General features: G+C 36.4%; 1 protein-coding gene across 1 annotated transcript in view; it reads right to left on the bottom strand.

Annotated features, from left to right (window-relative positions):
• Positions 1 to 25,916, bottom strand: part of FREM2 (FRAS1 related extracellular matrix 2) — a 126,252-nt gene that overhangs the window by 92,333 nt on the left and 8,003 nt on the right. Inside the window, exon 2 of the mRNA XM_082768624.1 lies at positions 22,758 to 22,847. Coding sequence (XP_082624750.1) covers positions 22,758 to 22,847 — 90 coding nt within the window. The remainder of the gene's footprint in view (positions 1 to 22,757; positions 22,848 to 25,916) is intronic.

Below are 25,916 nucleotides of genomic sequence, written 5' to 3'. Positions count from 1 at the left end.
GTCTCTCTTTATTTCTATTTTAATATCCCTCTTTGTCTTTGCATTTTCTCTACAACTGTCCAGAATTGAAAGTTGCGCTTTTTCACCTGTACAATTACCCCTACATTGATACATCTTCCCTTTTTCTCCAAATGCCTGGCTTGAAACTACTTTATTTTATGCTGCATGTTACTTCTCATTGTACTTCATCTTCACAATTTTACCTGACAATTAATATGTGCAAATTTTAATTCTCTTTTTACAAAGCATTCTGTGATTGCTCACATGTTAGCATATGAGATATAAGTATGCTTTAGTATGTTTATTTAATAACACAGATCTAATACAAATACTTCTACAATAAAAAGAACTGCTAGTGCTCTAATGCTTATGCTATCATAACTTTTAAAGCTCTATTTCTTTAAAATACTGAAGTCTACCTGCATCTACATCAAGCCCAGGGATTAAAGGAAGCAGACTTGAGACTGATACATTTGGAAGTGAACCTAAACCGATTTTAATTTGTCACTACCATATATGTTTTTAAAATCAGGTTGAAAAAAATGAATTTCTCTGTGTATGTCTATTAAGTCACAGAAATGCTTTTCATAACATGTTATTCATGATCTGTATTGTACCAACATGCATACTCCCATAATTACAATGAAAAATGCAGAAACAGGGCAATTAAGAGGGGGGTGGTTTCAATGACAATTAGACTGTCAATGTGGTGTTTTAAATATGTGCAATCAGGATCGCTTTCTAGGCAACATCTACTAACTTGGGCATGCCAGACACACTGACATATACTTCAAATGAGCAGTAAATAAAGGTTATTAGTGCGTTGCATCATACTGCAAACTCTGATACAAATCTTGAGTGCACAACTGTATCTAACAGGGAAGCTCCACAAAATCTTGCAGCAGCTTTAAGATACTACCCCAAGGCTGACCACCTCCATCCCACATTACTGGCAGCCCTCTAGCAGAGTTAGTGAAGGAGGGGACATGTTCCTGCCTCTACAGCCCTGTTCACAGTGCAGCATCTGAGCTTAAACTGCCACAGAGCTGGACTAACACTGAGTGCTAACATATGCATACCACTCTGCTGACTCTGTAAAAAGGCAGCTACCTCTGGCAGAGGGGAATTAGTAACATATTAAACCACCACACCTGCTTCTTCAGTAAATGACAGTCAAAATGTGTTTTTCTTTTCTAAATGCGGTCATTACTCCAGCAATCCTCCCACTGTCTTCAAGAAGGGCTTAGGGGCAAAACTTGTGACAACTAGAGTCAGCAAGCTTAGATATTTTGATTAAAAGGCAAAAAACATCAGCTTTTAACCAGAGAAGCAGCTAATCTAACCAACTAATGTCCAGTAATCTTGTCTAGAGGTAGAAAAAAATAATTCCAAGATAAAATAACCTGGTTAACTGCAACAGTGATGCAATATTTCCAAATATACTCTGTTCATCAAAATCATCAGGCCATAAAATATTTCATTACTACACTATCTGGGAAATAAAAAACACCTCATCACTGCTGCATATTAAAATGTAAACTACATTGACTTACTGTACAGCATGAGATTTTGTTAGATTAAAACAAGAGCAACACAAGGCACAAACACAAACAGGAAATCAGGCATGCACCTGCACGCACTGTCTCTAAACAGAGGTGTCTTCAGAAAATCTCCGGAGGCAACATTTTGTTTCTTACGCAAAAGGGATAGTAAAATGTCAGAGTAAGCTGGCATCTCTACAGACACTGCATGTCTGAACAAACATGCTGCAATTTCTTGTTTTATTATAGCAACAACTCTAGATTTTTCATGTAGCGTCAGAGATGGCAACATACGGTTACTAATTGAAAAGGAGGTCACATGAGAACAACAGTTCCAGATTCTATATCAACTGTTTTCTGTGCTAATTGAATCCTTTAAGATTAAAAAAAAAAAATGTATTTTGATAATCTAAGTAGCATTGATTCCCTTAATTCTGTTGACCTGGATCTCTGGGACAGGACTAACCCCCCATTCTGTGGGGCTATTTTCACAGCCCAACTCTGGCAGTGAAGCTGAGTGTCTCCTCTCCCTACATTCCCTTGAAGCCCTTTCCTGGGCACAGGCCGACCAGAGAGGATTTCTGACTGCAGTCCCAGCACCAAAATACCACCAACTCAGTGCTGCACGGGAGGCTCCCTTGTCTGGACACACACAATACCACTGTTATCAAAGCATCTTTTAGTGAGACCATGTAAGAATTCCAGAATTCACAAGACCTTTTCTCTTAAAATGAAGAATATGCACCAGTTTTTCTTTTTAAAAGAAGAAGCAAAAACAAAAGAATCAACTTTTGAAAAAGCTGGTGATGTTGTAGTTCTCCACTAGCCTTTGCTCAATCAAACACTGAATCAGTTGCCTGACTACCTTGGTTCACCATTTCTTGTCTCAAAAGAAGATACTGTTCCAATGATCTATTCAAGGCATGAGTGGCCCATTCAACCTGTCAAGCAAATGGCTGATGCAAGGGATGACATTTAGCATGGTGGAATACAAGACAAAGTTAGCTGTATCTTTCTATTGCACAAGCTTTAAAGCATAATAATGCCTAAACATATAAAAACACCAAGCAAACTGCTAATATGAAGTAAAATATGCAAAGCCCACTAATTAAAACTAAACTGAAAAGAAAATGGTTGATTTTCACACTAAATTCTATATATTTGATAGATATGGTATAAATTTGATAAAATATACCTTAATTTCCCTCTCTTAAGAAAAACAAACAAACAAACAAACAAACTAAAGTATCTGATAAAAATCACTTCTAATTTTAATAAATAGATTAAAATAGTTGAGTTATATCACACTTACAGAGACTTGATGATATATCACTCTGAGTGTCTGGACATGGTGAGAAATCAAGGTTGGAGAACAAATGAGACTAATGGATCTAACTAGGCTACAATAATACAAGGAAATACAGTGATATATGAACTAATATACCCGTTCAGTTAGGTGTGTGATCCATCACCTCAATAATCAAACTGCATGCTTCCTACAGCATACAAATCGCCACCTTGTGTAATATATTTAAGATGTTTAATTCACTTCTGGTCTAGTGGTAATCACTATGCAGCGCAATGTTCCTTCCACAAAAGCAATCAAGTTATATTCTCATCTCTTTATATTTTTTCTTTTTTTTTTTCTTCATTATTTTAATATTTTTCTTTTTATATTATAATTTAAAAATACAACCTTCTATGATGTATTCAAATCTCTAATAAAAACACTCCTAGGTGCTACTGGAGACGTCATGCTGGAATATCACTCTCCAAGCTAAATGAATTCAGAACATTTTATAGCTGTTTCCCTTAACTATGAAATCTTCTTAGCCTGAGGAGTCCAAGAGTGTGGTTGCAAGATTGTCTTAAACTGATTAATTATGGCGTGCTGCGGATAGGAGGAGTCTGTCCCATTGTGTGTGTGGCTGCATCACCACCTGTGCCAACACAAAGACAAGTACAGCCAGGCGGTGGGACTTTCCCTTTGGTAGGCAGCGCAGTTTTAGGTTGCCTCGAGCAGTCTGTGAAGCAACATAGACAAGACAATTGAGCCGAACCAATCTAACAGCTCAAAGCCCTCGCATCGGGAAATCCCTCTTCTCTCTCACCAGCTCCAGTCTCACCATTCCTAGCTGTGTGGTCTCTCTGCTGCTCATCACTGCCTGCCTGGTAAACACATTAAACTCTTGAACACTCACTTCAGCCTAAAAGGTTACTAGCTTCCTGGAAGGACAGTTAGTTGAATCAGTCTACCATGCTATAAACTGGTGTAAGACAAGATCAGAAATGATGAAAGGAGAAGAGGAACTTTCTTATGGCAGCAGCAAGTCACCAACTCAATTTGCTTGTCATTGAATCACACTTTAAGGGAGGAACCCCATTACTTTAAACCCCATAAACAGATGATAGAAAGAATCAAGTAACCCCAGTGGGCCACTTGGCCTGCATAAGACCTGAAATGTCTTCTGGAGGACCTACATTTCCCCAAACAATAAAGCTCTGGGGGCATCACTTAAAAGTGTTAGGACCTAGGTGGCATGGATCGTGAATTCCCTCTTCTCCTCCTACTCCCCCCAGCCAAACAGAATCTGAATCATTAATCTAAATTAAAAGTTAGGGATGGAATTCATTCCAGCTATAAAGCAGTACAGTTTTATCATCATTCAAACACTTTCAGAATATCCTTTCATACTCCTTATGTGATTATTTTGATGTCTACAATGTTTAGATAGTTAAACTGAAAGAAAAATTAACACTTCCAAGTTTCTCTCCCAACTCCCAACTCTAATTCTTCTAATTGTCTAACCACTGTGGATAGGAATGCCTGTGCTCGAGCATTTGATACTCATACAAAGAAGGGAGAGAGAAAAAGACAGCTTGCAGCTGCTTCCCTAAGAGCCATGGTACTAAGCGGTAATAAATCATGAGTTGCTGAAACAGCCTTTTATGTGATTTGCCCCCAATCCCACTATGAGATGTACTTCTTAGAACTGGTGTTTACTAACCATGCTCCATTATCATGTTGAGTAAGGGAACCAGTCGCTAGCCACAACTCAGCTGTCAGTGATTCATGTTAACTTGGAAATGCTTCTTGCAAATATTCTAAGCAACTCACATCCATGACGGTTTATATACCTGAAGTATGAGCTTCTTTACAGCTGAATGATCTAACTGGAAACTGAGTTTTTTGTGTTGCCATGATGCAGAGTTTGGTTTTATCTAGACTGATTTATGATGGCGTGAATGTCAACAGCATCCTGGGCTGCATTAGGAAGACTGCTGCCAGCAGGTCACAGTAGGTGATCCTTCCCTTCTGCTCAGCACTGGTGAGATGCATGTGGAGTACTGGGACCAGTTCAGGGCTCCCCAGTACAGGAGAGACATGAACTTGAAAGTCCAGTGAAGGGCCACAAAGACAATTAAAATATCTGACGTTGGGAGAGGCTGAGAGAGCTGTGACTCTTCAGCTTGGAGAAGAGGGGTGCAGGTGGGAAACGTATCAATGCATAGAAATACCTGAAGAGAGGATGCAATGAAGAGGTAGCTGGACTCATTGTAGAAGTTCCCAGGACAAGAAATACTGGAGACAAATTGAATTACAAGATGTATTTAAACATATGAAAAAAGCATTTTTTACTGTAAGGGAGCAAGGGTATTGGACTACACAGTCTCCAGAGGTCCCTTCAAACCACAAGAATTCTATGTATGATCTGCATGCAATCACATTTAAAAAGTGGAAAAATGCATTTTAAAACCTTCATTTCAAAACCATCCTTTCTCCACTTAGAGACAAAAAAAGGGGTGGGGGGAGTACTAGATTGTTTTCTAATTCTATTATTTATTAATACCTAAAAGCTGTGAGTATTAAATATAAACATCCACTGCTTGTACATACATGTGCATAAACATACATTATCATTACTCCATCCTCACACCGGTATTTAGAAAAATGTAGCTAAATATTTAAAAAGAGGTGTTTGCAGTATTTTGGTTTCATTTTTGTAATCTTCAGTGCTCACCTCCCTATTTTCTCTAATCATTTGGTGTATTAAAGGATTATATATAGTAGATAAAAATTTTACTTGGATCTCTAAGCCTTTTATTTTATCTGAATAACAACTTCTTGGTATTCCACTCCACCAACAATTATCTCTGTATTCTTTCTCGACTGTTTAGATAAAAGGAATGGCCACTGCAAATGAAAGTGGTTTGTCAAATTTACAGTGAAGAAGCAGATAACACAATCTCATCTTTATTAAATCCAGCAGCTCATTAAAACTTTTTTCAGTATCTACTGCATATACTGCAGTAATTAATTTTATAGATAAATAAAGTGAAACCATGTCCATGTCTAGACCCCAGGAAAGCTGAAAAACAAAACCTGAACTTTTGTTTTTATGAATAATATACATTTAAACTGTAAATAAATGCACTGAAATTACTGTCTAAACAGATTAGTCATGAGTGATTGAGATTAGTCATGAGTGATTTAGAAAACAGATTAATTGCAAAGTCCTCAATATCTGACAAACTTCAGTAAATAGTTCTAATATGCTCTGAAATTCAGAGAATACCATGATAAAATACTATGAAGGTGAAAACTGTTCCATAGCTTTCTTAGCTAGGAAAAGACTATGGAATTTTACAGGAGCCCTGGCACGTCCAATTCTAATTTATCCTGTGCAACTTAGCCTGCACATCTACATTTAACTCCACTGTATTTTATTCCCCTTTCTAAATAGGAACATAAACTTCAACAAATGAAATACTTTTCAATTATTGGGCCCAATCCTTTTTTTTTTTTTTAAAATGTGATTCACACTTACATTTCCCCATAATGTTACTTTCAGCAAATGAAGGTCTATGTGGGAGATATGACACAGTGCACATAGAAACATTTTTTTTCTAACTTCCACCAGCAACTGAGATTTACAAGGACAACATGAAGGGATCCTATCTTTACACCATATTTATAAACAAGAAAAGAAGTATTCTAGAGGGTTACTTTTAGATTAACTATCTTATAAATTCCAGACTTCTAAACACATTTAATGACCTCACTGTAAACTATGTAAAGCAGCACTGCTTTCACAATTTAAAAATATATATATTTTTAAATTTATTTTTATTTGATAAACAAGAGCTGGTATGCAAGGATCTCTAGTAAACCTCAACAGCAATGACTTCTTTACAGCTACCACATTCTTTCTTTTCCTCTCTCATAAAACAAATGGCTCAATTACAGTGCTCACAGAGATGTTCAGGAGCTATATAATTTTCAGGAGCTATGGAATTCAGGTGAATAACTCCTAACACATCTAGGCAGCCTGTAGACTTATTCCATGAGGGCCACTGTGATGTTTCAGTCCTCCGCTGTCCTTGACCAAGGACACATTCACAGGAAGCTGCATTTCCCTTCCACCCCAATATCTGCAGGTTACTTGCTATGATGCTCAACAAGGTCTGACACTCATGGTGTAAGAACACATGAACAAGGTACCTGGCAGATTGTAAATGAATGATACTGGCTATCATGGATGTTCATTCTGGTGTTTTTTTGTTTTGTTTTGTTTTGTTTTGTTTTGTTTTGTTTTTGTTTCTCTGCAGTTCCTTAGTTTTCTCTAGTCCTAATAACTCTGTGTGTTGTCATCTGTGATGGTGCCTCCTTGCTGCACATTCATGCTTAAAAGTTATTACAAATTCCTCATGAAAGAAAGTAAAATCCTGTTAACAACAGTTAATTAAATGTTAATCTCTACTATTCTTTATATCAAATATAAAGAATATTCAATAGAATATGCTTTTTCCTAATCCACTTCCAAAGAACATCATCTGATTTCAGCGATGTCCAATAGCTGTTTAGCTGCTAGAGCAACTACTTGGAAAGGGCTTTGAGGAAGGTAGGTTTTGATATACCTGATTTGGACTCTAATTCAATATCTTTTCTAATATCATGAGTATCCTGGTGGATTAAGGAATCACTGATACTTTAGATTAACACAATATACAAAGATTCGATATCTAAAATGTTCTATTTTAATGAATGGTTCAACCACAGTACCTGCGGCAGTAAGCTTTACTGGTCCTTGTCTCCAGAGAACATAAAGAACAACAATATGCCTTCCTCCAGTCAAAGGATAGTTTTAACATTTAACAGCTTCTTGGTTGTTTTCTGTTAATTAAAGTACTCTGTTAATTAAACTCTGTTAATTTCTGTTAATTAAAGCCTACACTGGAGGGAAGCTCAGCCACCTGCTCTTTTTTAATTTCCAATTTTGTTTTATTTTACTTTATTTTAATTTGTTTTATTTTAAATTATTTTATTCCAATTTTGGTTTATTAATGGAACTTGCTGCTTCAGTGATCTTTTCTTCAGTACTTTTCTTGTGACGGGTTAATTTTTGATAGTGTGACATTTCCTTTATTTAATCTGAGTAAAGATTACCTAAAACACGTTTCCCTTCCATCTTTGCCTTCTGCATCTGTTTTTTGATGCTTCAGAGTTTCTCACTCTAAGTAAGAATTTAACTGAAGGTTAGCATCTACATTGCCAAAAATCTAAAGCTGCTTTAGCACGTCAGTGTATTTGAGTTGGGGAAAAAAAAAAACAACGCTTGAATGAACTGTTTAATCACAAATGTGCATGCTTTTAAGAACTACACAATGTTGCACCGCAGGAAATAAAAACTTGGGGAGGGGAAAGGATTTGAGTCATTTAGTCATATTTTTAATAAACAAATGCCAGGAAAGAGATCCTAATTTAAGGCAAGCTAAAGACCTGATGAGTTAATTCCTGAGAGGTTCAATGAAATGACACAAACTAGAAATCATCAAAGCCACACCTTTATAGACCCAGACTACAGAATTATAAAGTTAGTTTTTCACAATAACCAGGACCAAGAGCACTGACCAATCCTAAAATCAAAGTAGAAATTACCATTAATGTGTAGGCAAGATAGCAAATATTGTTGTGCTAGCTAGGATATTCTTGTAAGGAATAAGGTCACATTGATATTAATGTAAACAGATACTTATTTAAAATAAAATGAAAAGACACAGATATTTGGTAAAGGAAAAGTACTACGGAGATCCTAATATACACCAAGAGAAATTTCAGCAAGTACTTCAAATATTTAAAACCAGACGGCTCCAACTATATATACTTAATAGTTAAACATAGTTAAATAGCTTCTCCTTCTATATTTTGATCCAAATTCAGATGATACTTCAGAAATTATTTTTAAATGTTATTTTAATGACCTTCACCCACTAATAAAACTGATGAGCAATGTGATTCATCTTCGCTATCTGCAGATGTCTAAGTTTTTTTTCTAGTTGTATCCTGCCTGCCTTACTGTAAATGGAGACATGAGCACCCTAGGAAAGAAATTCAACTAATCTATTAGAACTTCACTTAGACTAAGATGAATCACACTTGCTTAATCAGATTACAACTCCATTAACTAAAAAAGGATCCCCAAATTACCATTAGATTTGGAAGCACATATTTTGGACATCTATGTTAAAAAAGATGACTCCCATCATTTTTATATTCTCTCTGAATCTGAAAGCAGAATTTGTCTGTACATTGAGGAGAATCATTCTTTGTTATGATGTAATAAATGGGTAGACTACTAAACTATATTGCTCCTTTGTATAATGACCTTCCATTAAAACAAAACTAAAGAAAACAAAACAATACCCGCAAAGCTGCCTATGCAAGCATGCTGCAAATCCCCTCCAGACTTGACCAAATATTATTAAATAGAAGACAAGTCCACAGAGCAAAATTAAGATATGTGTGTAAGTACATGCTAGTGTATTTGTGCTAGCTTGAACTAGTTAGAATCCAAACATTAGCAATAAAGCGATTGTAATGTGGATTTTAGCAATACTAGCATGTACATCAAGAACCTCTAGAGAGTTTGTTCTCAGATTAACATGCTAGAATTCATGTTGTGACTTCTGCTATTACTGTAAGACATGAGGTTAGTTTGAAATAAAACAAATATGTTAGAACATACAATTAATTATCCTTTGCTCCTCCCATGTATTCTATTCAACATCATTTAGCACATAGCCCTCTGTTTTGGAATGGAGTTGAACAACACTGCCAAAGGGGGAATTCTTAGAAGGACTTCATGTATAGAGGGGAAAGAGTTTTTTTTTTTTTTTTTGTCTTAGCTAGAATAATGAATGACTACTAAACTGCAGAGTAAGTAATTGAAGGATTTCAAAAGCCCAGAGAGAGTTACTTAAAGAAAAGAAGCCTGAATTTACTCATTGACACCACTTTGCACTAAAAGCCCACCCAAATATTTCATTTTACTCTTAACCTCAAGCTTGTGTTTATCAGCTTCTTGATGATCTCTTATCAATTCTACAGTGGAGAGGTGGGTTGGGCCTGAAAGCTGCAGTTTTGTGAACATGAGAGCTGAAAGTTGATCTAAAAACTATTGTGCGGAAGTGCGAAAATATCTTCTGGCCATCTTACCCTCCCTCAGCCCCCCTTCAAATTCACTAAAATTGGAGTCTTTCCTATGCATAAGAAACACACCTTTTTTATGCATCTTAAAACTGACTGCAGCTTGAAACAGTATGCTCTGTCTTGTTCCAGTGCAGCTAGCTGACTGGATAACAATATCTATAAGCAAAGGTCAGGGTAAAGACCTGTTTATGCACAGCTAAGCACTGACAGAGGAATACTTGCTTTTCTTCAGGTAGAAAGCCAGTTGAGGCATGTCAAGAATTCAAAGTTCAAGACTTAACTGTGAACCATGCTACTTACCAAAGCAACCTCAGCCTAATATGAGAAAAAACAGGAGTGAAGCAGAAAAAAATGATACCCCATCAGAATATGTACTTGCTATACAAATTCAAAGATTCTAACTGGCTCAAAGGAGTTGTTGTCTGATTATAAAACATTTAGCTCACAGAACATCAGTTCAAGTCAGCACAGTTAAGCAAAAGTGAAGTAACTGCACAGGGTACTGTAGCCATCTAATCACAGCAGAAAGCCATCATGCTTTGTACCATGTGAGAGCATGCCCACGGAGAAGCCTGCAGTGCGATGAAGGTGAAATCTCATTCTGATCTGCTGAAGTTGAGCAATATTCTCATCAGGCAGGACGTATGTGGATAAACTCCATTGGAAACACTTCGTAGAGGGGGTTAAAAAATAAATAAAAAGCTGGCTAGTCTTGTTCTACTTTCATTTGTGTAAATATGGAGGTATTTTGCTGGATTATGTAGAATAAACAAAAGAGAACAAACTAGTGCTAAAGTGAACAGAACAATGAGATTCTGAAAAAATATTGCAGCTATACTATATATGCTAAACCTATATATAACAATATTTTGAAGAAGTTGGTGTGTGATGTGGTTTCAAACATCAAAAATAAAAATGGACAAATTATTTTTTTTAATTATAAAATGCATTTTTATTTTTAATTTAGCAAGACTGGACTTAAAATAAAACAATACAAAAATTTAAAATGCAAACTAAAAAACTTTATGTGCAGCTCACTTTTAATTTTTTGTTGTTGTTGTTGTTAAAACTTCCCTGGGGCGAAAACTGTTAAGATAACATTGAGATTAACAAGATATACTTTGCAAGAATGTGTGTGGGTGGGAGAAGGAGAGGACTATGTTGAAACACTAAGCAAATTATGTTAATAGAAAATATATGAAAATGCATAACAATACACAGATTTTAAGGGCTGCATCATTCAGCTTTCACTTAATCTTCTTCATATTCTAAATTCAATTACGTGATTTAAAGGTTCTTCTACCAGTCTTGTGAGAGCACTTCTTTATTTCCTTAAAGATCTTGAAGGGGAGCAGGGGAGGAATAAGGATCATTTCTAAAATATGCAATTTGGAAGAATGGCACTGACAGTATTGTCATGCAAGTGATATATTCTCTTTCTAGTTTATCCTCACTGAGCTCCAGGTGAGCTTTGCTGCTAACTCTACTTGCATGCAAAATCAGTAACAGTTGACAGTTTCTGTAAATTTCCCCACAGATTTCAAAGCCCGAAGTGTTTATAATCATTTAGACTGATCTTCTGTATTTAAAAATATAAAAGTCCATCCAGTAATTTTGTGCTGCATGCAGCTTGACAAGTTTTTATTTGTTTTTCCCTAAGATACCTGTCCTCTAAGACAGTAGGAGAAGAATTCATCACTTGTCTTGAGATTCTGCTAAGTGCAGTGGATTCATCCTTAAAAGCTTTTTTTCCATCTTGCACTTCCTACCATAAGTGAAATATAGAAACCAAGCATTCAAAAGCTACCAACAGACCAGAGCAGCTTAGAATCTTTGTTTAGCAAAATTACCATTAGTGCCATTTCATGAAACAATGAAATTACACTTCCCAGCTTTTGTGGAAGTTGACAAGATCTACAATCCTTTCAATGAAACATTTAAGCTGTCCAGACTTTTTATGAAATTCAGTACTAGCTAAATGTTGAATATGAGTTTTGTCCTGTGTTGCTACATCAAATGCTATGAAAAATAAATAAATAAACAAATAATTATATTACCTCTCTGCAATTATCTTTAGAATGAAATATTCAATCCTGCCATAGCAACACTCATTCTGGAGTCATCAAACAGGAAGACAATGAAATTAAATTTTAGCCTGGAAAAGAGAAGACTGAGAAGAGACCTCATTAATGTATATAAATATCTGAGGGGAGGGTGTCAAGAGGATGGAGACGGTCTCTTTTCAGTTGTCCCCAGAGAGAGGACGAGGCAATGGGCATACACTGAAGCACAGGAGCTTCCCGCTGAATATAAGGGGGTACTTTACTGTGAGGGTAAGAGAACACCGAGACAGCTTGCTGAGAGAGGTTATGGAGTCTCCTTCTCTGGAGATATTCAAACCCCATGTGGATGCCATCCTGCGCAATGTGTTCTAGGTGATCCTGCTTGGCAGGGGGGTTGGACTAGATGTTTTTCAGAGGTCCCTTCCAACCACACTCATTCTGTGATTCTGTGGTAAGTGGATAAACTCCTAGGAGCCAGAGAAAATAGGGAGCTAGACTTTCACAGGAGAGCTGAGCAGCAACCCAAAATGGCCTGATTTTGTTGAGCTTGGACAGGAAACCCAAGCTGTGCTTGATGGCAAACACTAAATCATTCCACACAAACTGAGACAGCTCCAATGAGAGTGATTCACTTTACATTTCCTATAGCCTAAAGGCTAAAGCAGTTGTGTATGAAATTCCTGTTTAATCTTCCTCAGGCAACAGAAAACTGAGCACAGTTCTCCAATATCAGCAACGAACGCAGTAAGCAGTGACTTATTAAGTGAAAGTGGGACACTGGCAATCTCATGTCCTTTTGTATGTTTAGCATAAAGCCCAAATCAGTCAACATGCTTGAAAAATGTCCCTTTCACCAACTAACCTATAAATCTTGGTGGTGTTGAAAGCTGCCCTGATTAATACTCACATGATTTATGCAATTCTGAATTTACATGAAAAGGGCAATATGGGTAAAATTGGATTAGAATGCAGAGCAATTGCTCCTGTGCAACATCTAAATCTAATAACACTCTGAAGATGTTTCATTTTGTAACTGGTTATGGAGGAAACCTAAATTTACTACGGCTATAGCACTTCACAGATCTACACTCAATTACTACGAATCCAGGACATAACCCTACTCAACGTGCCCACTGGAGAAACACTAACATTTTAATCTTAAATGTGCAATGCTGCATCACCTATCCCTGAGGAAGAAAGCTGAGAACACTTCACTTTTTAGTTTATCGTGCATCTTTCAGAAAACAAAAAAAAAAAAAAAAAAAAAAAAACAAAAAAACAAACAAACAAACAAACAAAAAAAAAAACAGCTAGTGACTAGTTTCCTCTTCATTAGGAACTTCCATCTCTATCCAAAAGGCTCTCGGTACGGTCCTCTCAGGAGGTATGCCTCCTGTAATTATAAGCAAGCCTAAAGGCCACTACTGAGATTAAAAAGTGCAGATGGTGAATGATTCAGCACAAAACTCAGATAATTCTCAAAATAATACAGAGCACTAAATAATACAGAGCACTCTAGTGATTTTTTATTTATTTATTTTTAACCAATTACTGTGTCTTAGGCTGCTGAGCTTACAAGATCTGACTAAAGATGGGTCATTGGAATAAGAAATCCAATACTTTGAGGGCCCTAAAATAAAATCCTTTACATGCAAAATAGTTTTAGGGGTAGCGAATAATAGCTTGCTATTGGTTACAAGAATCTTATCTTCTGTGACCTGCCCTTGAACATCATAGTAGTAAGTGGAAAAAAAATAAAATAAAATCTCACTGATTTCACTAATGCAAAACCACAAACCTCTAGGCAGAAAGGCCTCACTGGGGGCACTGGGCTTTGAATCAGGCCTTCAAATGCTTCTTTAAAGGCATCCTTATGATTCCCTCTATAATTATTATGTTCCACCCTAACTACAAAGCTTTAAAGAGGCAGCAAGGTGTGTGGTAACAGCATTCCTACAGACTTGAAGAAAATGCACATTATACAGCAGAGTGACAGAAGTGCTATGCCGGTACTTCAGTTAAAAGTTAGTGAGATTGGAATCCTGGCAAACATTCAGGGAAATGCTGTATCAAGTTGAATGCATTAATGTTTTACTAATGACTTGAACTTAAACAAGCTGAAATCCTTCTTCAGCAAGGGAAAAAAAAATCTGTCTTTTCAAAGAGCTTCCTAAAGGCCTACTGCTAAATGAAATTCTTTCGACTCCTAAAACCAAAAACTAATTAGTTAAATCTGTAAAAGAAAGATTAACTGAAGAAAACCCAAGGGAAAAAAAAAAAAAAGCCACAATAAACTGACTTAAGAAATTCTCATCTAGGCTGAACCCAAACAAAAATCAACACAGGTCAAATTAAGTCATTAATTTACTCTAACAGGATTTTCACTCTCCTTGTATTATTTCTGGCTCTTAACTTCCTCTTTTAAATTCTTCAATGCCAATTATAAGAACAGGTTGTATAATTTCTGGGTAAATTTGAACAGCATCCAAACACAGTTTGGGTTTATGAAATAAAATTAATGTCTTCCTTTTTCCAGTAAGTACACAAAGAGGTTTGTGAGGAAAGAATGTTCCATATACTGTAAGATTTAGCAAAGCAAAAAGAATAAATGAAAAGTCCTGATTCCCAGCAGACTCATTAATCACCCTGCACAATTTTACGCTTTTTACGTTTTGCAAGACCAGGTCAGAAGACCGCTAACTTCCATAGGAAAACTCTGAAGAAAGTTCTCTGTCTTCAACCAGCTCCACTGTGCTGCTGAGTTAATGCTAAACTAGCACATCTGAACTCTTTGCTCTTCATCCCATCTGTTCGGTACTGGGAAGGCCACATACACAGACTAGTGCCCTTTTCTTGAAGCAGGTTTTTAATCCCTCATCATTCAATGATTATATAAAGTTTCAGTTTCGGCACATTCTCAGTGCCCACCAGCCCACAGCGAAGATTTGGCAGATGTAAGTTAATTAAATAATGTAATACAAATAAGCTTTTGATTCAACATCCTGAACAAGCAATAAAATCCAACATGCATTTGCTGATACATTGTTATCCTGTTTCTTACAATAGCAAAAATGTCTTAAATCAAGATGTACAACTTCCAAAACTTTAATGACAAAATGTGTCTTCATTACATTTTATCCATTTTTAATTTGTCTTCGTTCTTAGTGTATCTCCAAAGGTTAAGAGTCACTAACTTAAGAGCCACCATTTCTTGGTGGAAAACTGCTTGTCACATATATAAGCAGTTTGCCTCAGATGTGTTTATCCCCCTTGTATAAATAGTAATCTACTTTTTCAAGAAATCAAGAAACTTCCCCCACACATTTTACCTGCTGATCAGATGAATCTTTATGGAAACTCTAGGGACTCCACACTGTTGATTGACAAGTGAAGTGATAGTTAACTCATCCTCAATGATAACTAGAATCCCTCAATGAAACAGTTCATGAAATCAAACAAGCTGAGCTGCTATGAACTCATCAAGTTGGTGTCCCTTCTCTTATTTCATTCTTCTCTAGATCTCTTTGGTCTGTCCCAATCAAAACCATTTGCAGCTAACAACCAATAGTATTTCACAGGCTTATTACAAATCACTTTAGGAATTAGTGTCTTTCTGCAGGTTCTCATGTCACTAGCAATCACTGTTATTCTTGATGGTTCTCATTTCTTCCACTTAAGCCTAATGTGTCTCCTTAATCCCTTTAATTCTCACATTTGGGCCTAATTTTACTGTTCCTTGGCATGCTTTTTTTGCTGCTAGCAGGGTCTTATTATATATCATAATAACCTAAAACCTAAATTATGGATTGTTTTTAAGTAAAAAGCCTGCTAAGTATGTATAATGCTAATCTTGAGCATCATCTCCGTTGCCTCTCACCTGAACAGGCCAAAGAAATCAATGGCATTATTCAGCTCTGTAAGGCAAGTGGGATTTTCCAAGAGCAGAGCTAGTCAATTTTTTTGTGAATGCATTATTCATTAAAAGTTTGGTTATGCAGCAAATGATCTCAGCTAAAAAATATTAAAAAAAAAAAAGTCTACCAGATGATGGTGTGGGGAGATTTCCCTTTTATCCAAGCAACCCAACAGCTGGGATGCTCATTCTACGTGGAAGACAAGGCTATTGGCCCTGACTCAAAGAGAACTGGAACCGAAAAACTCCTTGCCCTAAAACCTTGATCTAAACCAACAGCCTAGAGGTTATACTGGGATGTACTGCTCCTAATTGGCATGGTTAAGACTTCCTATTTTGTGTAACACAGCATTTATTAGCAGAAAAAAAGAAAAACAGAGGAAGAAAGGGGAGAAAAATTAGATGGAACGTGTTGGCCTTACTGTAGCATTACTTAGCTGGAAAGTGGAATATCTGAGTATAAGCTATGTTTGAAACACTATTTAAAAATTCATATACATGGGAGGCAAACAAAGAGTGAACACAAAACAGGCCAGAATAAGTGGGGGTATAGTGTTAGAGCACACTATGGGGAAGATGGGTTCAAATACTCTGAAATGAAGGAAGGAATTTGATACAAGTCTTCCAAGTTTGGACAAATTGCTCTAACCTCTGCATAAAAATGTAATTCACAGTACAATTGCCTCTCCTTTCCTAATGAAGAGCAGTATCTCAATTCACTCCTTCAACTACACTCTTTTGCTTTTGTTAAAAAAAATAAAAATAAAACAGAACAGGGAGCAAAAGAAAGTTTTGATTCTGGCAAAAACTAGCATTTGAACCCAAATAATTAAAAACAGACAGAAATCTACAAGCAGTTTTCTACATGTATATTTAGGGCATAAGGTGATTTTCAAGCTAGAAACTGAACAAGCAATTCTTTCTAACCGTCTAAAATGCCAGGATAAAGAAACCAATAAAAATGGCATAGAAAAAAAAAATTCCCACTGATTTCAGTAAGGCTGGTATTAGACTTCACGTGTGCCCCATGTAATCATCTCTACACAAAACACATCACCACTCCTACCCACTTTAATGGATCCATTTAGACACTCACTTTGCTGAGACTGTGAAGACACATTAACAACAACCCCCAGTGAAGTAATCTTTTATTTACAGAAAGGTGGGGGCTTTTTTTGTATGCTTGCTTGTTTGTTATTTTTTTTTTCAAGGTAGTATCAAACTACTGTTTAAATCCCCTGGCAATACTTACAGTAAGAAGCGTGACGTGGAAAATTGTTTGGGCACCAACCTCAAGTATATCCAACAGCAGCAACAAGCCTGGCAACAGACCAGGATCCAATACAGTACTTGGCAAATGACTGAATATCCCTCCAACATGCCATGCCCCCATTTTTAAGCCAAAGATAAACGTTGTTGATGGTTCCTGCCAAGATGAATATGCTCAAATGCCACATGGGAGGTCAAGTAAGGTTGCTGCAAGCAATTCCCAATGATATTTTACCAGTCTACTTCTTTACAAACTGTCAGATACTGAATACAAAATGTCTGTTCCTACACTGTTATTATAGATCACCTTGGAAAACACTTCAGTGGTATGGCTTTAAAAGCAGCACTGACAATGGTTTAATTTTTGTAATTATACTCAGGAGTATCAATCATTCCCTTGCAAATGAATAAAGCATACCAGAAGAGTGAAATTTCTAAAAATGTGTATTTTTTATTTAGTAAAATTAAGGAAGACATATAAAATAATTTAATTTCGCAAACAATGTACGTTTTCTCTAAGTGGTAGAATAATGCTTCTTTAATTGATAGTATTTTTTTGCATGAATGTATCTGGGAAAGGTCTACAAAGTTTTCCCAGAAATTAGATTTAAAGACTAACTTAAAGGAATTGTTTTTGAAACATTCTTGCTTCAATGGAGATTTAACCACATGTTAGTACAGGAAGATGCAGTGTTGTGTTAAGGCATTTAGGGATCTGTAATGAAAAGTCTAAATGAGATGTAGCTAATCATGTAAATCACCAGTTTCAGTGAGCCTTTGCTTTGCAATGTTTTGGCTTAAAAGTCAGAAAAGCTGCTCCAGGGAGCCTGAAATCAAAAAATTCTTGTTTGTTTCCTTCCCTAGTGATCCTCACATTCCTAAGCCAGCCAAGAGAATCTGTCATTACTTCCCCTTTGAAACCACTGTACTACCCTTGAGGCACTACCATAAGACACTGCAGTCCTAAAGAAGCAGTTTTGTGGGGGACTTTTTGTGTTTGGAGGGCTCTACTATCACTGAGCAAAGAAGGGCATTGGGTAATGGAGGGACAAATTACGATTCAAATTAAGACTGAACAGAAAACACAGTACCAACTAAGCAAGAGTGGATCATATTTTAAAAATATTTTGGTGCAGAAGAATAGATTTAGAATAGATGAGTATTTCTTCACTTCAAGAAGGTCTGAATTTGAACAATTCAGGATTATCTACAGCACCTACATAAAAGATTTTTTTTCTTATGGGAAGAAAAAGAATGAAGACAACATTGCTGTGACAGTCCCTTACCCAGAAGCACTGCTCTGTAGCTGGCATGCAGCATGCTGCCATAGTACTGGTGCCACAGCTGTAACACCCATTGCTGGCTAGCTGTACTTGGGCAAGTGAATGTATTTGCCCCTGACACTGCCAAATTTGGAAAGCTGATGTCTGAAGTACAGTGTCTGAGCTGGGGTTTGAGTCTAGTGCCACCTTTGGAGTATATTTATTTTGTTATATAACATCATCAGAATCTGGACAAAAATTTGCTTTAAACCACTTCAGCGAATTTCACATTATTTGAAATATAGCACAACTCTCTCACTAGTGTGCAACTTCATATTTCACAAAGACATCCAGGAATTCAACTGTCCAGTCTGGATTTCTTCTTACCTCTCCACTAGGAAAAAATATATATATATGTTTCCCCTGCCTTCTGGTAGCATTGGTTCCTTTATTTATCATTTAAATTATTTCATAATTTAAACATCAGCGTTCACTATTGCCACATGCTTGCACTTGCTATGAAGTGTTTTTTCTTCACCTCATTAATGGAATGTGGAAACCATTTCTGAGAAAAGACATTCAACAGAGACTATTTTGCAACTGCTGTGAAAAACAAAAATCCATACTTTCAGCAAAGTTTTTCTAAAATGGACTCACACTTCAGTATCAACAGGTCTCCACATGGTCATTTTAAAATCTAAATTCAACACAAATGAGAAAGCAAATCATTAATATCAGCTACAGTAGTTTTTTTCAAAATCTCATAGAGCTAACCCTGCAGTAGCAGGGTTACACTACATCATCATCTTGTTCTAAGTAAAACAAAAGTGCAGTAAATCCACTTTATTGATCATCTTGAGGCTAAATCCCTAAACATAAAGAACTAGAACTAATTCTACCTTTAAAAAAATACTAGTGCTGATAAATAGCTGGACAGTGTTCAATTTATTTTGCTTTTTAATTATATTTATGAAACAAGCTACTTAAAGTCAGAAAGGCACTACAGCTGTACATATGTAGGTAATTGATGGTGACAATAAGAGTCTTTCAGGACTTAAAATCTCAACCAGTTCTTTCTCTTGAAACCTCTTTTGACTTGAATACAGCAGGCCTATACTCTCACTTGTAAACTACAGTCCTAAGGGCTTTCTTTCCTTTAGTTTTTCCTTTCTTTTCATATTGAGCCCATTTCTGCTCTTTAGTTACTCATAGAAAGTCATCACTGAACAATCATAATTCTTTTAGCTATTGTCCATTTATATAGCCTGGAGTTTTTTCCCTTGGCCAGTAAAGTAAACAAGTACCCCCAGCACTGTATTTCATCTTTTCAGATCTTGGGTCATGATTTGGTACACAGTGTGGCACTCACGTCACCTCACTCCTGTTGTGAGCAACTTAACAGGCAAGAGCTGGCAGAGCACTGACTTGGCTCTTTTCCCCTCCCTTACACACCTCTTCTGCCATTGCCCTAACTTGCTTACCGCAATTGCTGGTCACATTTAGAGGATAAACAAAATTCCAGATCTACAACAAAATTCACATCGGAGCAGTTTGATGTCTCCTTGTAGCTGCTGTGCCTCCATGCAATTGCCTGAGGTAACAGAGCCCCAGTCAGGTGATCATTTAAGAGACTGACTAAAGAGCTTCTGGATTTGTCCTCATCAGTCACTGCGCAATGAGTGGAGAAGATCAACCATCAAATGGAGATAGGGAAAGACATGCTCTTTTTGTCCTATTCCCAGTTGCAGACCGTGATCAAATATTCCAAGACACACAGAACTGTTTTACAGGTGACACTAGTGGTTTTGGGCAAAATAACTCATACTGTTCGAAGAGAGCAGGGACTGGTGTTGTAGCTTCCGCTTGCTAAGGCACAACAGGACTGGAAGATATAAAATCCTTGGGTCACAAGATCATTTATGGAGCATGGCAGAATTCATCTTAAGTGAAGTACCACTTATTTCATTCACAACATTAAGTGCTGTGTGGTAGCTATCACAAACTTGTTACTACAGCAAAATTCCTGATACAGGAGCTGGAAGTCTGAAGCACGCCATTCTACTGAGGATGTTGGTAGACTGCGCTGAGGCTTTCACTCAGGTCTTGTGTGTAGTCTCTTAGAATGATCTGGCTTAAAATCAAAAACACTAAAACAATAATCTTTGTACCATTGAAATTCTGCCAGAAGTTACCTGAGCTGCAAAACACTTCCTTTGATGTCTTTCTGAAGAGGGTGGAAACAGAACTAGATAAATTGCTGGCTTTTTCACCTGTTACAGATTCTAAAGACATTGCTACTAAATTTGAGTTGTTTCAGATAGACAAATATTAATGTTTTGATCACAACTTCATCCCTTTTAAATACAGTTTTATCATCTTTAGGCAAGCAGAAATTCAAAAATACTCTGAAATGCAACACAGCTCATTTTTCACTGTGTCAACAAATAGACTCAGGAAAGCAAGGACCTTCCAGATAAGTAGTCTGCAAAATGACAATGTCACACGCTCTAAAGGCTCTAAATATCAGCAAGCACGTTGTTATAATAATGAATCTTTGTACTTTGAAAAATAGCATGGTATTAAAATTGACATGCTGTTACAACTCTTCCAAGTGGAAGCAGATGTGGCAGGACAGTTTTCAGATATGAGAAAAAATTCTTGGTATAGAGTTGGAATATACGGAGTGGAATTTTTTTTAACCACAGATTTGCCACTAGGAAGCGTACAAATAGCATGAAGAGAAGTGTCACAGATGTTGGATTCACAAGGAGCATCTCAGTTTTAAGAAAGGATGTTAATCGGACAGTTCACAGAGACAGCAAACTTTCTTCAGCTTTAATTGCTCCTTTTACATGAAACCTTGAAACATCTGAAATCTGAGTATTTGTTCACCTACTACAAGAACTTGAAAATCATAAGCAACATCACCATACAGTGACACATGACATAATAAAATGATGGCATTAAAACCAAAATATATCGCCCTGTGTTCAATTATCTTTACTTAGCTTTCAATTTTTCTATCCTATGCTTCAGTAAAAATAAAATATTTAATGAAAATAAGCTAACTGTTACAAACTCTTATGTCAATACTTATTCTCTGTGATAGCAAGCACGTTTTCAAAAGTCTCTAGAGGTAATGTCTCTTCTGTAATGTCCAACACAATGGAAAGGATAACATGATTTAACAGCCCACTCCCAGCCATGGTGAATGGTGGCAAACTGATCTGTGACAGACAGAACAGATCCCTGTTCACTGATCTTAATACTAGTTGTGCTTGTGAAGAAAGCACGAGCTAAGTACACATGAGCCGAAAACAAGCTAGCTTGAAGTATTTTTTTCTAAGTATATTATGAAATCAGCTATAACATTTATTGCCCATTATTCATAGTTATGTATCACATATGATAAAAATGTATTAAACCAACATAAACTAGTCATCTGTTACCATCCACAGGAATATATCCATTTATGAATATCTGGAAACACTTGATGGAAATAAATTGCCTGTTGATGTGTTTTGTTTACCCTCAAACAGCTCCTTCTTTGTTCTTTAAAACCCAAAAAAGAACCTTAAATGTTTGTTTCCTTAAGTGAGCATGTGCCAGTTTTCTCCAGTTGTTTTCATTCTTTCTTTTTGCATCTTCCAAAACCTTGCAAGGTATCATCATTCATTAAAATTCATCACCTGATGAAGATTGGTGACAAGACACTAAGGATTCTATTATGCTAAGGAAGCTGAGGCAGAACTTGAACTCAAAATCTTGAAAGCAAAATGTACATCAATCTGCCTATATGAATAGAGGAATGGTGGTCTTGTAATTAGAACCTTTAAAGAGGTAGGCAATCATAAAAATAACCCAAAATCTGTAGTCTCTCAAGATAAAAGGTTTATCACAATTTATGCATAAAGAGCCTGGACAGAGAACACAAATGTAAAACTACAGAAAGCTCAGATATCTGAGTAGACTTCAAGAATTTCACTCTCCTCAATAGCTTGATTGTTTTTTCATTAGATGCAATTACCACTTCTTCTAAACCTCTCTTTGTAGTCACCATCAGTAGTCCACAATATGGGAAAGTTAAAAAAATAATAATAAAAATTCCAGGAGATAACATAGACTTCCTTCAGTGAAATTCAGTGTTCTTAAGCTTCTAAAGTATACTTAAACTCCTTCTATTTTGTGAACAGCAGAAACACATCTTAGAGTACTCACCACCGTCTTCAACCATGAAGTGAAAAATGTCACTGGTGGCATTGTCACCCACTCGTAGAACGTAGCATATCTTCATATCATCAATATCAGCTGTAAAGAGTCAGAAAAATACATTTTATTTTAAATGCTGAAGATTGGAAACTTTTTTTTGTAGAAAAACATGACAGGTATTGAATAGTTTAGCTTCATCAGAAAGAGATCAAGGCTCTCCACTAGGGCTCAGGAATTTCAGTATTAACAGAGGTGAAGTTTTAACAGATATCAATCATTTCATCTCCTTTTACTTTCCTTTTCCCAGTCCTCTCTTTCATTTAAGATGTATGTACAAACAGAACCAAAAGGAAATATAAGAATATAGGCTAAACAGTCAGAATTATTTCATATTTTTTTGTGGTGCATTTTCTTAAAGAGAGGTGCATCTCTACCAAGATATTGATTCTGTCACTGTTCTTCATCCTGAGAAGTACCGTAGCCTGCTCTAATGGAAAAAATACACTAGGTTTTGTTCCTGTTTCAGCCATGTCTGATAATTAGGGAAGATCTTCAAGCACTGGCTTCAAATTCAGATATCAACCATACAGGTGTTTGAAAGGAGATACAAAGTGTTCTACTCTAAATAACACATCACAGGTCACGGGAAACCTGGGGCTGAAGAAGCAACAAAACCCAGGTTATTTTCTATGCTGAGTTCTACCCTCCATTCCAAGATGTAAGAAAGTAGTTCACATAATCCACTCCTGCTTCCAGAACTAGATTAGTTCTGGCATGTGGCCTATCTCTAGGATAAGATATTCCTACACATTCTGCAGTACAGAGATCTTAATCTCTTTTGACCCCCCAAAATGCCCTCTTCTTCCTATCCGCCTGTTTTCAAATGATATGCTCTACGAACTTGCTGTCATAAATAGTGCTTAAACACAGCAATTGGCTGTTTTAAGAAACCAAAGACATGCAACTTAAGTAGACAGACAAGACTTCAGTAACAACAAAAAAAAATAATTAAAAAAATCAAATGCATAATTGTGAATAATCAATTCCAAAAAGTGTGCAACAGGTAAATGAACATTTATTAATGTAATGTTTTCTGGTCTCCTTAAGTAGAGACAAGAAATATGCAATATATACAAACTAATTTTTGTCACTTGTTGGTAAAAATCCAAGTCGAAGGCTACACCACAGCATGGAGTAATTTCTATTTCATTCATTTTTAAGAGAAAGTCTTAGAAATTAATAGCATTAAAGTAGGTCTCAAGTACCATCCAAGTTCCATTCCCAAGTGTGTTGGTAAAAACAAGCCAAAAGCACTTTTATTAGAGCTCCTCAACGTCCTCAGTTCCAAAAGCAGCCAGACATCTTCTAAGGCAAACAAGTTAAGAACCCTATCAGCAGGGATATGTCACTAAAGAATCTCTTCTATAAATGTTTGAAGGAAAGTTAAAGATCAAAAATTCACAGGGCTGTAAAGAGGATGCAAACAAATACCTTCTTATGCCAGTGCAGCAAATAAATCTTTCATCCTGCAAACACTTACACAGGTACTTAGCTCTGCCCATGCGGGTAACCTTATCAAAATCAATGGTTCCAACATATATAAAGATAAGCACTTGAGCCAATGTTTGCAGGACCATCTCATCAAAAAAGCCACTTGTCATCAAAAAATCTCTTTTTTTGTGGAAAGAATTGCAAAGGAATGACTGGCTTTCTGTTCATTAAGTACACAATTAAAGTCAGTTGAGTAATTTTATACTTTTCTTCCACAGCTGATTAAGTTATGTTAACTATATTAAAGCTGACCTGATTGTAAGCATAATTCATTACCATGCAACTGCTTTGCCTACTAAACATTCAAATGATATTGGAATTCTCCCCTCACTAGAAATCCAGCAGCTTTCTCTTAGAAAAAATAAAAATATCTGCACTAGATCAGGGAATTGCCATTCCATTTAAAAGTCTGCAAAACTGACACAGTTATTAAAGGCTACATGTGTTAACATACAATCTTTAAGAAACATATGTACTTCACAACATAACTAACTCATCTTTCTGAAAACATTTACCTGAAAAGGAAGATAAAATGCATTATCAGGGATGAATGCTGAGTAAAACCATTGCTTGCAAGGTGCTGTGTACTCAGCTGTAGCAGCCATGTAGGTACCTTTGGCTTCAGGAAGCCACATGGAGTGCTGAGACATCAACTAAGTTCTATTATTGCCAAGGCAGATTTTTACTCTCCTCTATCCTTTTCCTGTCTTCCTGGCTCCTCAGCACACCTGGAGGGCTGTGGGATGTGGCCTGGCCCTTATTCACAAACCTACCCACGTGGGACCAGGGTCTTCCAAAACAGCACTCGGGATCATAGTTTGTGCATTCAAAACGTTATCCAAGCATCAGCTAACAACTTGTTATATACCACTGAACTTCTGTAAATGTGAAAGACTTGGCAGTTTCTTAACAGATTTTTTCCCACTTTTAAACAAATTATCTAATCTTAATGAGTATCTGCCATGAACAGATTCCAGCCCTGACTTGCAGAGATGAATGCTGTGTGATTATGCATACACAATATTCCAATTGTATGTATTTTTGTCCTAGACACTAGAAAATAGAAATTACCACATGCCAAGTGTTTGTCTTTGAGCTTTCTCTTCATTTACTATCACCAAATTGTAAATATAAAGCACAAAGAAATAATAATGAAATAAAATTTTTGCTTTCAGGTTTAATTTTAAGTAATAGATAGAATTTGAATAAACTTAGGAACTGCTTAATGTATTTTAGGAGTATTTTATTTTGTGACTACCACTTGCCTCTCTAATTCAGATTATTTTAACAATTAAATATAAAAGAATAACAAGCAGCAACTATTTGCAGAATTTGGAAACCTTTTATCAAATAGTTAATTCCTCCATGCACTAATACCCCTTTTGAGCAGTCTCATTTAACTCAATGAGACTCATGAGCTAAAGATTACCTACTGGACTTCTGACAGACATATTTGATGTATACTAATTAGAAAGCCCCACACTGATTGTTCCTGAACAATATACACAACAGGGAACAAATCTGGACATACCACATTCTGCACAACTACATTTTGACTGGGGGCTTTTAGCTCACCTTGCAATGCTAGGCTAATTTCCTCTCTAGCACTTCAAGTAT

The sequence above is a fragment of the Aythya marila genome (assembly GCF_965140915.1).
Source record: "Aythya marila genome assembly, chromosome: 1".
Taxonomy (NCBI): Eukaryota; Metazoa; Chordata; class Aves; order Anseriformes; family Anatidae; genus Aythya; species Aythya marila.
The sequence above is the reverse complement of the archived record's forward strand: the minus strand, read 5'-3'. Positions and strand labels throughout refer to the sequence as shown.